General features: G+C 34.4%; 1 protein-coding gene across 1 annotated transcript in view; it reads left to right on the plus strand.

Moving 5' to 3' along the window:
- PTPRQ (protein tyrosine phosphatase receptor type Q) overlaps positions 1 to 12,052 on the plus strand; it is a 99,556-nt gene that overhangs the window by 22,458 nt on the left and 65,046 nt on the right. The window contains exons 17-19 of the mRNA XM_041465510.1: positions 1,471 to 1,591; positions 5,274 to 5,434; positions 7,022 to 7,167. Of these exons, the coding sequence (XP_041321444.1) occupies positions 1,471 to 1,591; positions 5,274 to 5,434; positions 7,022 to 7,167 (428 nt within the window). The remainder of the gene's footprint in view (positions 1 to 1,470; positions 1,592 to 5,273; positions 5,435 to 7,021; positions 7,168 to 12,052) is intronic.

Consider the following 12,052-nt stretch of genomic DNA (forward strand, 5'->3'; position numbering starts at 1 on the left):
TGCCTCTTCCTCTCCTTTGCTTCAGGAGGAAATCTCTGGTAACCTATCTAAAGCAGCAATGATGCAAGCAATTCAAGAGCCACACCATCAGTAAACAAACTGAAAAGAGCTAGATTGGAAAAATCCATTTTTTTAGTAGAGATTATTTTTATTTAGACCAATGTAGATTCTAATCTTTAGCAAAAAAAAAAAAAAAAAAAAAAAATCCCTGAATAAAAATTACAGAATAATTAACTAGACATGTCAAAAAGATGACATTCACCATATGACAGATCTTTTATTGTATAGCCACTGAGGATAATATAACAAGTAAAGCACAAAATACAGCTGTCAACATTTTTCACCAGTAAATACAGAATGCAATGAACCTTTGTTGATGAAAAATGTAAAATAGTTTTTTTCTATAAGGAGTTATAAAACCTTTATGCCAACTTTCAAGATAGTGAAAGGAACAAGAAGTGAAAAACAACAATATTTATAATACACCACATGTTCTGTATTCACAGGAACGCAGTGTTCCAAGGTTCAGACCAAATGTTTCATAGATTTGCTAATAGTTATGCTCATATTTTCAATTTTCATGCATGACTACAGCTATGACCTGAATTTTTAGTGCATGATGCTCTTTGGTTTAATTTGAGAAAAACAAATGTAATTCTAATATTACTTCATAGTGATGCATAGGTCCATGAATCAAGATGCAGATAAAGATTCATTTCTCAATAACATGCTGATAATAAAGCAGTATAATTTATGCATACATTAGTTCAGAAAAATTAATAAGAACCTTAGAACAAAGTCAAATATATTCAAACATTTTCATTTATTTACAATGTTTCCCAGCAGAGTTGGGGTATGGTCATCTAGGGATCGTCTTAAAATTAATTTTAAGGATTCAATGAATGCCTATCTTTTCATTTGCCATTGTGACACGTTAAATCTATGAATGTGGTCCTTATTTGGTGGAGTGAATAGATTTTACTGCTGTCTAGTATCCCACAATTTTATCATCTCTCAATGCCATGCTTATCCACTTTTCCACCTTTTGCCACTTTGTATAATTCTTTACAGCACCTTTTTTTTTCCTCAGGGGAACTATTATGCTGTTTTTACATGTGTTCATATCTATAAAGCTCTTGCTTTTATTAGAAGGGAAAAAAATTACAGCAATGTACTTGGGCAGTAGGTGAATCACTGTGACCTCGCCATTGCTCTGTTTTCTCATGAAGTACTTTCTCCATTGAATCACAGAAACAGATGTTCTAACAACACCATGCAAAATCTTCTTTTATCATCTGTCAGAAAAAGGAAAAGAAGCTGTGTCTTGACATTAGCAGATGGATACTGTACCAGTGTGGTACCAGGTTAACTTTCTATCACAAATAATTCAAAGCCTATTTAAGGATGCTGTGTATCTCACCGATCATAGCTGTTTAACAAGATGTTGGGTCCTGTTCTCTCATTTTATAGCTCCAAGTTCTCCTCCACAAGCCCTCTCTGTAAAACAGTTGTTGGGTGTCACTGTGAAGTTGTCATGGAAACCTCCTCTGGAGCCAAATGGAATTATCCTCTATTACACAGTTTGTGTCTGGTAAGATTTTTCTGGAAGTATTTCTGAGGATAAATGTTAATCTGTAACCTATCAGGAATGTTGGGTTTTTGTTACACAATGTGTTGAATACATGTTTTGGGAGAACAAATATTCATCCAGCAGTTAAAATACTGGACTTTTTAAAATGCTAATTCAGACTAGGCAAAAAGTGGGGGAACAATTTCAGCATTTTGTAAGCATTTTCAACTTTTTTTCCAAAGGTTATGCATAGTAAGTGAATTCAGATTTAAACTAGAGCATGGTGCCTATTTTCATTATATTCTGATTAGGCCTGCTGTAAGGCAGGGTGCAAACCTATGCTGAATTGTCAAGGAGATTTGAAATAGGCTTAAAATAGAGAAATATTGCCTTAATAGAGAGTGTGTAAGAGCCATGTTCAGAGTTTTCGTATGTGCTATCAATTATGTCTACTTTCATATTTTGTATTTATTACATTCATAGCAAACACATTTTTAACAGATACTTTTTATTTATTGTGTTTTAGTTTTTTCTATCTGACCTTTTTTAATTTTTTTTCCTCCTTTCATATTTTTTCACCTTTACAAAGGAGTTTTGTCAGTTTAAAACTTGCAGCTTCTGTCCTATTCCTTGCAAAGCATAGTTTGGTCTAGCGGTTTGGCATCTCTTCAAAGGTCTATAACTTCTGCTGGGAGTGAAAACGGTTTTATTGATCACTTTTAATATATTGCACTTATGCTTTACCATTTTATTGCCATTGCTAAGGTGCAGGAATACTAAATACTAAAGTGCATAAGACATGAACCAGATATCCAAATCTTCAGTTGTTATTGGCATACTACTCTTAAGCTTACGTTTTTTTATTGTTGTTTGACAGTTTTGGGGTGGGGTTTGGCCTCAGTCACTACTATTTATTTTTTTTAAATTATAATTTCTAGTTAAGATGATGATAAAGTGAAGAGGGGAAAGCTCTTCTTTCCAGAAAAGTTGAATTTATCTTCTCTTGTTAATTCTGCTCTACAGGGAATGTCTGTTGCTCTTTAAAATAATGACTGTCCTCAAGCTAGGGAAGAGTTACTGTATGATAAGGGCTATGGTTTTGATGCACACTGTGTTCAAAGACTTGAGGTTACGCAACTTTTCATCCTTAATGTTCCCTTGTAACCTACTGCTTTTGTTACTGTGAGAAAAGATTTAGACAGAATTATTTTAAAATAACCCCACTCTTAAATGATCAATTTTTCTAAATATTACAATTAGGCAACCGCACAACTTCTTGCTGTAAGCCTTGCCCATATTCTTTTTGCTCTGTCTTTTCTGTCCTTACTGTGCCATACCTAAATTTAGAGAGGCTTTAGGTGTCATGTTAAGGCAAGGACATTGGAGAAAAACTCCCTTTGCCTTCCAAGGGGTGAGAACTTCACTCCTTCCTTGGCAGGGAGCGAGGGGTGTGGAGGAAGGAGAGTAATTTTAAGTATTTAAAAGAGTTGTCTATACAGTTTCATCAAATGCATTGCAGGGGGACATTTGACAAGGCAAATTGTCGTGCCATATAGTTGCTGATTTTGGGAGGTATTCAATATATTTTGGAGGAGACTGTTAATCCCAGTGCTTCTCAATTAAGCAGAAAGAAGAAGGTTACTACAGTTGTTAAATAAATGTTCCTTCACTTCACTTAAATATTTTGCAACATTTATAGAGAATTTGGTAAGCTTTCTTTAGATGATTTGGAACAAGGATCCACAATCACTAGAATAGAAAGGGTGATGTTTGCAATGTTTTCAGTTATATTTCATGGAATTTGTCAGAGGACAAGGTGGTTTTTGGTGCTAGCAGGTAGTAAAGCCATTTCTTCTTTCCTTGAGCCCAAAAACTCATACTCCTTAAATGTAATTTTAGAGTATTAAAGGTGCAATTAACAAAATTGCTGAACTTGTATGTAGCTATTGTTTTTTTGCATTATCCTTTCCTGCAAATTTTTGTGAGATACTTATTGACTAGGTCTGTTTTGAGATATAGATTTTAAAGAAAATATGGTACATGTCTTTGTCAACTGGAATTATGCAATTTATTAGAATTTGTGTTGTCTACATTTTTGAAAAAAATGTGGTTTAAGACCTTATATTATTTTTCTTCAGTAAAATTTCTTAGTATAACTTTTTCTGCTAGGTATTTTCTCACTGTCTGTGGAGGCTGCACTCATTTTGATCAGTGTTTTCTTATTTTTATTGCAATCTCTGTAGTTTCTAAACAGAAAATCAACTTCCCTTGAAGTACCTCACATTTTTGCTCTTCTTTCTATGCCTGGTTGTGGAAATGTTTTTTGGCAACTCAGATGTAAGAATGCAGTTACTCAGAGTGAAATGTTTGCAACACTAAGCTATGGATTTTCTTCTTACTTATAACCAAATACGTATGTCCATACTAAGAATACATTGGGCAAAGATCCAGGAAAAAATGTCTTTCTTTGTATAGAGTTTGATAACTGCAGCTGCAATCTCTTGTAAATTTTACTGACTGTTAAAAATGTCAGAAGTTTGGGAAAAATGTAAACGTTAACTTTCTCTGTTAGCAAGAGTGTTTCCCATGTCAAGCAACATTCCACTCAAAATCTGAGGGTTAGGAAGGATTTTTTTTTTCATTTTCATACATTTTCTCGTTCCAGTTGTTTTTTAATGTAACCTTACTTAGATATATTAGATGGTGATCTTTGCTAATGGGACAGTCATTCAGTTATCAAAGGATGAAAGCCTAGTAATTTTGAAACACTTTTTTCTTTTTTTTTAGTATTAGAACAATTGTCATTTGTGAAGAGTTTCATGGTGATTTCTGGAGCAATTTGGAGATATTTGGTTTTAATTATCAAATTATCATCTCCGTATGAAATGCTATTAGAGACACAGGACACCTACTCATACAGAAATCTTTGAAGGAATGGAATGTTAGGTTTTTATTTTCCTCCTGTTTCTTTCTTAAAAGATCGCGTTAACTTTACCAGGGATACAATACTTTTTTGAACTCAAGTTAGTTATTTCTGTACCTTATTTTACTTTCTGACAATCATTTCATACCTATGCTAATACCAGTGTTTTATTAATGTTACATCTTACAGTCTTTCTAGGCGGGTTTTGACCTGACCGGAGTTCCATTCTGATCCTCTGCTACATTCCACCAGAATTAACTCAGCACCAGCTAATTCCTGTTCCATATCATCTTCTATTATTCCATTTATAACTTCAGCCTTCTGACCAATTTCACAGAGTCACAGTAGGGCATGCTCCCTGCTATAATCTTTTTATATTTCGCTATTCCTGTCCAGGGAGACAGTTTAGTTATGCCCTACTGTGTCCTTCCCAAGGGTACCACATAACCATTTGAAAGCAGTTAATAGATAGAAATACTCCTCCTTAACATTTCATATAACCATTGTCTTTGTTGATGTAATTTGCAAACATATTTCTTTGGGGTTTTGGGGTTTCTTAATTTTTTTAAGAAACAAAATGAAGAGCCCTACTGTGATGCAATGATACAAAAGTTAGCTTTTCACCATAAAAGAGAAAAAGTTATCCTAGCCTCTTTTAAAACCCTAAACTACTTGTATTTAACATGATACTGCATTTTTCATTTTCGCAAAAAATGCCGGAATTATATATATAGAGAGAAATGGTGTGTGTATACAATTAATAAAATACATTTTCTTTAGGAATAAAATGTCAAAGAGGAGTGTAAATGTAACAGAAACATCACTGGAATTCACAGACCTAGAATATAACAATGAGTATAGTGCTTACGTAACAGCAAGTACAAGATTTGGAAATGGCAACATAAAAAGTGACACTATAACATTCAGAACTTCTGAAGGAGGTAAGCTTATATACAGTATAAACTTTTATTTTCATTCAGCCTTAAAATTCTGTCAGCCTTATTTAAGTTAATAAAGCCACTGAAGTAAAAGTGACATTTAACTTGGAAAGGAGAGACATGCTACCTGTCTCTGTGACTCTGTCTGCGTATACAAGTATCTGTGGCTCTATAAAATTATGATAGGTATTTCTATTAATTTACTGAGAAAAAAACTTAGCATTTCTCTCCAGGACAGATAAAATCCAAATAATTTCATTCTATACTTTGAAATAGTCTTGTTATTTTGTAATATTATTTTTGTAATATATTTTAATAGAACCTTACTTTAAGCAGCCGTGACACAATTTCTGATAGAGAAAATACTTAGAATATCCCTCTTAAGTCTGAAATATTTTTAATTTGAAAATTAACACCGTAAGTGTACATTGATTTGTTTATTCCATTTTAATTTTTTCATACTTCCAACATGGAAAGTGACTTTTATACAATTGTATGATATGCTGTGCTTTGAAAGTCATTCAGTTTATGTTTTGTTTCTGGTTTTCCATCACTCATGTTGTTCTAATCTGTTCCAAAATAGATAGTATGCAGGCATACTTCAGAATCACTCTGCATAGATATCAACAATTCCCCAGTGCACAACCACTTGCAGGATTAGCATCTTTCTGAGCCATCCCTCCAAAACCTCTCTACATCATCAGGTTGTAGATATTCACAGTTGCTATTGAAACTGGTATGGGAGTATGAATTCACTTTATAGTGAATATATATAGACTTTAATGAGCTGGTCCTGGGGTCCCCCCGCCAATTAATATTTTAATATTTTACACAAACTAGAGCAGCACAAAGCAAGAGAGATACATAACCCATAGTGTTCAGTACTCTACTGCAAGTTCTGTAGAGCACTTTCTTGGATGGTGAGACATATGGATTTGAATTCTCCTGAGCTGACTCAGGGAATTGAATTTAACTCTCCTACAGCACTGTGTTACTGAGAAGAACCATATGCTGCTATTCTTTATAAACAGGAGGAGGGACTAATGGAAGAAGGCTTACAGAGGTCTTCCTGCACATTTAATAGGATGAGAAAAGAGGAAAAAAGATAAATTATTATACTGTCCCAGTTTAAGTATCTGGTTTACGTAGACAAGTTGGGATCCTAAATTCTGTTTATAATCAGAGAGAAAAAAGCTTTAAATTTAGGTTTTGTGAAAAAAATCCCCCTTTTTTTCCCCTACTAACTGTATTTGGAGTATAGACATGCAAGTCAGTCAACTTCCATGTCTGCAAATTAATTTTCTGTGCGCACAAAGCAGTAAGTACAGGACGAATTCTATAAGAAAAATCTTATCTGTTTACAAATGCAGCTAAATACAAATATGGTTGAAAAAGTGTTTTAAAAATTCATTTTACATATACAGATTTATTTCATTATTTTGTGAAGCAGAAATACCATAATCAGAAATAGAATTAATTTGCCATAGGATGTTGTAAAATCTACTATAGTGGATGAACCTTGGGTGCTAAAGTGTACAAAACTTTGAGGTATAAAAGCTTTAGGTATGCTAAAACCTAACATTTTTCCAGCACCAAGTGATCCACCGAAAGATGTTACATACAGAAACCTTTCTTCCACATCAATAATGCTATTTTGGTGTCCTCCTCAAAAGCCTAATGGAAATATACTGTACTACTCAGTTTATTTCAAAAACAATTCAGGAATATTCATGCAGGTAAGCTTATTTTTATATTCTTTTGTAGAAGTCAATGAAATGTTCTAATAATTACTTAAAGATTAAATCGGTTTTATAGTTATCAATAGATTGGTTTTCATATTTCCTTCATCATGATGTAGTTTTTAAACTTACAAAGACAGAAGCACACCTTGTAATCATATATGTTACGTTGTGCATCTCACTGGCATTAATGCCAATAAGTTTTGTGTAACATTCCATTATGCAAATAATGTATATATACATATATATATGTATATATATGTGTGTGTGTATGTATATATATATATATATATATATATATATGCACACATGCACCTAATATTTATCTACACACTTAACATATGTAGAGGATAGGCTCACAACTCACTACATGCAAGGCACACCCTCAAGAGTGTAGCTTTTAGTCTAATCTATCAATTTGAGTAAATTTCTAATTCTGGTTTTACTTTTTAATATATGTTTGTACAGTATTGAAAATATAAAGCTAATGTGAAAGTAGGGAATGCATTTTTTTCATATTTTTCTTACTCTCAAAAGGAAATTACTGTTTAGTATATTGAAGCAAAGATATTGTTATTCTGAATTTAAATCATAAAAGACAAAATCTTATAAATAATATTTTGAAGATACATTTTAATTTAGTTTTTTTGCTGTTGCTGCTTTCATCCTTAATTATGAACTAGACTTATTAATCTATTCTACTTTCTGTGAATATCTTATGGTACAGAAATATAATAAGAGAAATAAGCTTCTTTTACAGGTTTTGGTCACAAATTTTACACATAGGAAAGAAAAACAAGAAATATAAATTCATTTAGAAAATTATGTATGGAAAATAACCTTGACTGCATAAATTTATGATCAAGGTATGTTTAGGGTGAGGTATGAACGTTTTGGAGGATAACTAGAAAAAATATTCACAAATGTTAGAAATAGTTGTGAGTGGATAATTGCTGTCATACTTCAGTGTACACACTTCTCTGACTCCTGTGCAAGTGTGTACTCGTTGGGCTCTGCGTAGTTTCAGGTGCAAGCAGGACTGTGCCATGAATTCACGTGCTGATGAGATTGAAATCAGGGCTACAGTTCAGATTGTTGACTCTGTTTGCACACATTGCTACAGCAACAGCTTTTTACTTAAATCTCTGGACAAACTTTGCCTCTGTGCACCACCTGAGCTAGCCCATGCTATGAAGGACATTTCAAGCAATTTTAGAGGAGGACTATGGATTTGGACTATTCCTGCCTTTAGGAAGGTACAACTCTTGTTGAGATGAATGAGTAAGGTGATGCTGACACACTGAGCTAGAGAGCTAAAACCCCCCAGGATGTGCCCAGGATTCTGGAAATAAAGGAGGAAGACAGGGAAGATGAAGCACAGTAGCACTGGCCCAGCAAGGTGAGGGTCTAGTTTTATTATCATGTGGTGCAGTTAAGCCAGGAAAGGATGGTGGCAGAAGGGGAAGTTAATGCTGCTTTAGCATATTATGTGTTGTCAGGAGAAAAGTGCTGACAGTAGCTGTACCTCTGTGTGTGGAACCTACCATTTTCATCCTTTTGACTTTGATTTTTATCCCATCCCTCTGCCCTCAGAAGATAGGTTTCAGCTGCTGTTGCATCTGTCTCTTACTGCCCATGGGATATGAACATTGATCTCTTGAATCATGATCAAATCTTAATTTGTCTACTCCTTTTAGCTCCTTCTGTCCTTCACATCGTGTCTGCTCACTGTTTAGCATGGCAACTAACAATCTCTTAGGACTGCAGTCCTAATCTGTACCTTGGCATTCCTGTGGATGCGAGACAGATTTCAAACGGGTGAAAAAAAGCCAATTTATTTCTGTTAGATATTTTATATTACTCCTTTTTCAACAGAGAAATGCATGTGTGAAAGTCATCTTGATATGTGACTATATATATATATATATATATATATAAATAATTTATACAGACAGTTGTAAGCTGCATGAGTATGCATACATACATACATATGGCTTACAACTTTCTGTAACTTAGAAGTATGACCATGTAATTGCAAGGTCTGTTGCTAAGTTTTGTATTGCACACATTTAGAAAGAAAGAATCCTTGTGTCCAGGAAATACTCTCTGTCAAGATCACCATTCTGCTTTTGTTTAATCAAACTGTATTTTCAGTTTGAGAAATTATACAGGAGAATTGAAAAAGTGGGTGATTTTTTCACATTTCACATTTTCACATTGTGGGCAGCCATTCTCTACCAGTCTTTCCTCTGTTTCTTTGTCAGGACATAATGTCAGAGGTTCAAGTCAAACCATAACTTCTAGATGCCTGAAAAAACACCCTTGCTGAAGAATATCAAGCAAATTAATATCTCCCAATGCTCTCATAATCTGAAAGAGATACAGAAGTCATACTAAACTATTCTGTTGTCTGAATTTATCCATGTCTGTGCTATTCTGTTGTCTCAATTTGTCACTTCTCACACATTCTCAAAATACTCAGGCATATTAAAACCTAATCAATATAAACCACTGAATATTAATATGTTAAAACTAGCAAGTTAGTAGTTGCAAAGTGAAGCATTTTGTTTAGGGAAAAAATGCCCAAATAAAAAAAAAGACCTGAGATAAAATATAGAGTTTACTCCTTGACTTGATGCAGAAATTTGAGTTTTCTGTCAAAAAGGGAAAATTTATGTACCCTCATCAGTCCGAAAAATAATCTATAGTTTCTTTGCTTTACTGGTCTACATGAAAAATAACACTGCAGCTGTCCAAGTCAGAAGGCCTGGGATGCTCAGACCTAAGGTTCAAGAACAGAATAACAGAAGGAAATATTTAGTGATGGAGATTAGATTTAAGGATTTGGGTAGATGAGTGGGTTGTTTCTATGGGGATGCTGACAGTTGTAAAAGAAAATGTGTCAGAGAGGGAGGAATGGCTGGTAGCCAACTAGAATAAACCATCACCTGCATTAGGCTAGGTTCCATGTCAGCTTTATCTTTCATTTTTTTGCCGTCATAGATCCAGGGAAAATGCTACTTCTGGGTGTATATACCCTGTCCCAGTGCAGTAAAGATATGACATGTATGCTGACAAAGAGTACTTCACAGATGACATGACACTGTACCTCTTCTTCACCTCACTTCTCTGTGACACTGCTGGGTTCCTACAGTTCAAGATTTCACTGTTTGCAATAGCAGCTTTGAAAGTTTTGCTCCACAATGCCTTGCCTGGTTCTTGAAGCAATCATAATGCCCATACTCTCATACTCTGAAATAGATACATACTCTCAGTCCTATCAAGGAAATAAAGACTCAATGGAAGTAACATTCTCATGGCTAAATATGAATCTATGAAATATATCATTGGCTTGAATGAACTCTGTTATTAAATCTCTATATACTTCTGTTTTGATTACCAAGAAAGTGGAAAGGTGCTAATTACAAACATAAATATATGCTTCAATAAATTTCCCCAGTGTAGGAATTTCAGTACAGATGAAAGCTGCCAAACAGGGGAACCAGGGGCAAGGACTGAAAAAGTCTATGATCCTTCTAGCAACTGAATATCTGACCCCAAATCATCCAACCTCCACCTCAAGCGAAGCAAAATGAATATGACTGCATACAGTTCAGTGTGAAATTCAACTTGGTCTACCCTTGGGATCCAGACAAGGGATGCAAACAATGTACTGTAGTACTTAACAATCAAACATTTTCTCTTACTGGTATGACCAAAGTAGGGAAAAAAAGGGAACTTTCCTACAATACGCTACAAATTTTAAAAAAGCTGTTGTCAGAATGGTACATCAGACAAAAAGGAAATAAGTTCACTTAGGTTTTTACTGGAACAGTGAATATTACACTCCTTGAAGGATGGTTGAGATTAGCCCTCACAGTGTCACCACTCTCATCTGATTTCCAGAGACAAGCATGTGATGCTCTGACTCAAAACAAGAATGCAATACAATGAACCTAAAGAAGAAAACAGAGCAGGGGTAAAAGCTTAACAATGAAGAAGAGCATCATTGTTTTCCTTATGCAGCTAATTACAGCTTTATGCCACTGGAAATGTCTGCCACTTCCTGAGGTGAAGAAGATACTAGTTTCTGCCGACACTTTCATGGCTTGAGTGTATTGCTTACATGTAGCTGCTTTTAATAATCTGATACTTTGCTATGTCAAAACTTCTTTCATGTATGGATGAAGAAAGGGACAGAAGGAAGAATTTCTTCAGCTGTAGCCAAAGATCCTAAGCTGTTTGCTTTCATCTGCAGCCACAGTTAATTGTAAAACTTCCTAAAGTGTTCTATCCCCAGGGTACAATTAGTACAGGTTTCATCTTTTCTCAGTTTGTACCCACACAGCTCTTCCTGCTCACTGTTTCTCTTAATTATGTGTTCCTTTTTTTTTTCTAATATTTTGTCATATCAGTAGTTTGAGATATCTCCCCTCCTTGGGCTCCTCACAGTAAAGGAACTACCTCTTAAAATAGACTTTGTTGACCCACCAAAACCCTGTTATTCATGTTGGTTCACTGAATCCTTAACTGTCAGACAGCTGCCTAAATCGTAAAGGTCTTTTTAAATGAAGAGTTGAATTTTCAGCTGTTCATACCAATAAACTCTCATTAAATCTAGGATCAAAACTTAATGAGGTAGTCTTGACATTTTTACCTTGAAAACTCAGGTAATTGTTTAAGGTCTTATTCAAAAAAACCTGATTATTACATGTTGTTATAAATTACTAATCATTGCTAACAACAACAATAATAATAATAGTAACAACAAGAGGGTATTAGAATGCTTCCTCTGGGCCAGATGATGTTTTCTGTCATACCCTGCTTGCGTATCAGAAAGTTGAACTAAATACCTTAGAATCTGATCCACTGTTTCCTGTGT

Source organism: Pyrgilauda ruficollis, unplaced genomic scaffold (assembly GCF_017590135.1).
Source record: "Pyrgilauda ruficollis isolate IOZ18807 unplaced genomic scaffold, ASM1759013v1 scaffold19, whole genome shotgun sequence".
NCBI lineage: Eukaryota > Metazoa > Chordata > Aves > Passeriformes > Passeridae > Pyrgilauda > Pyrgilauda ruficollis.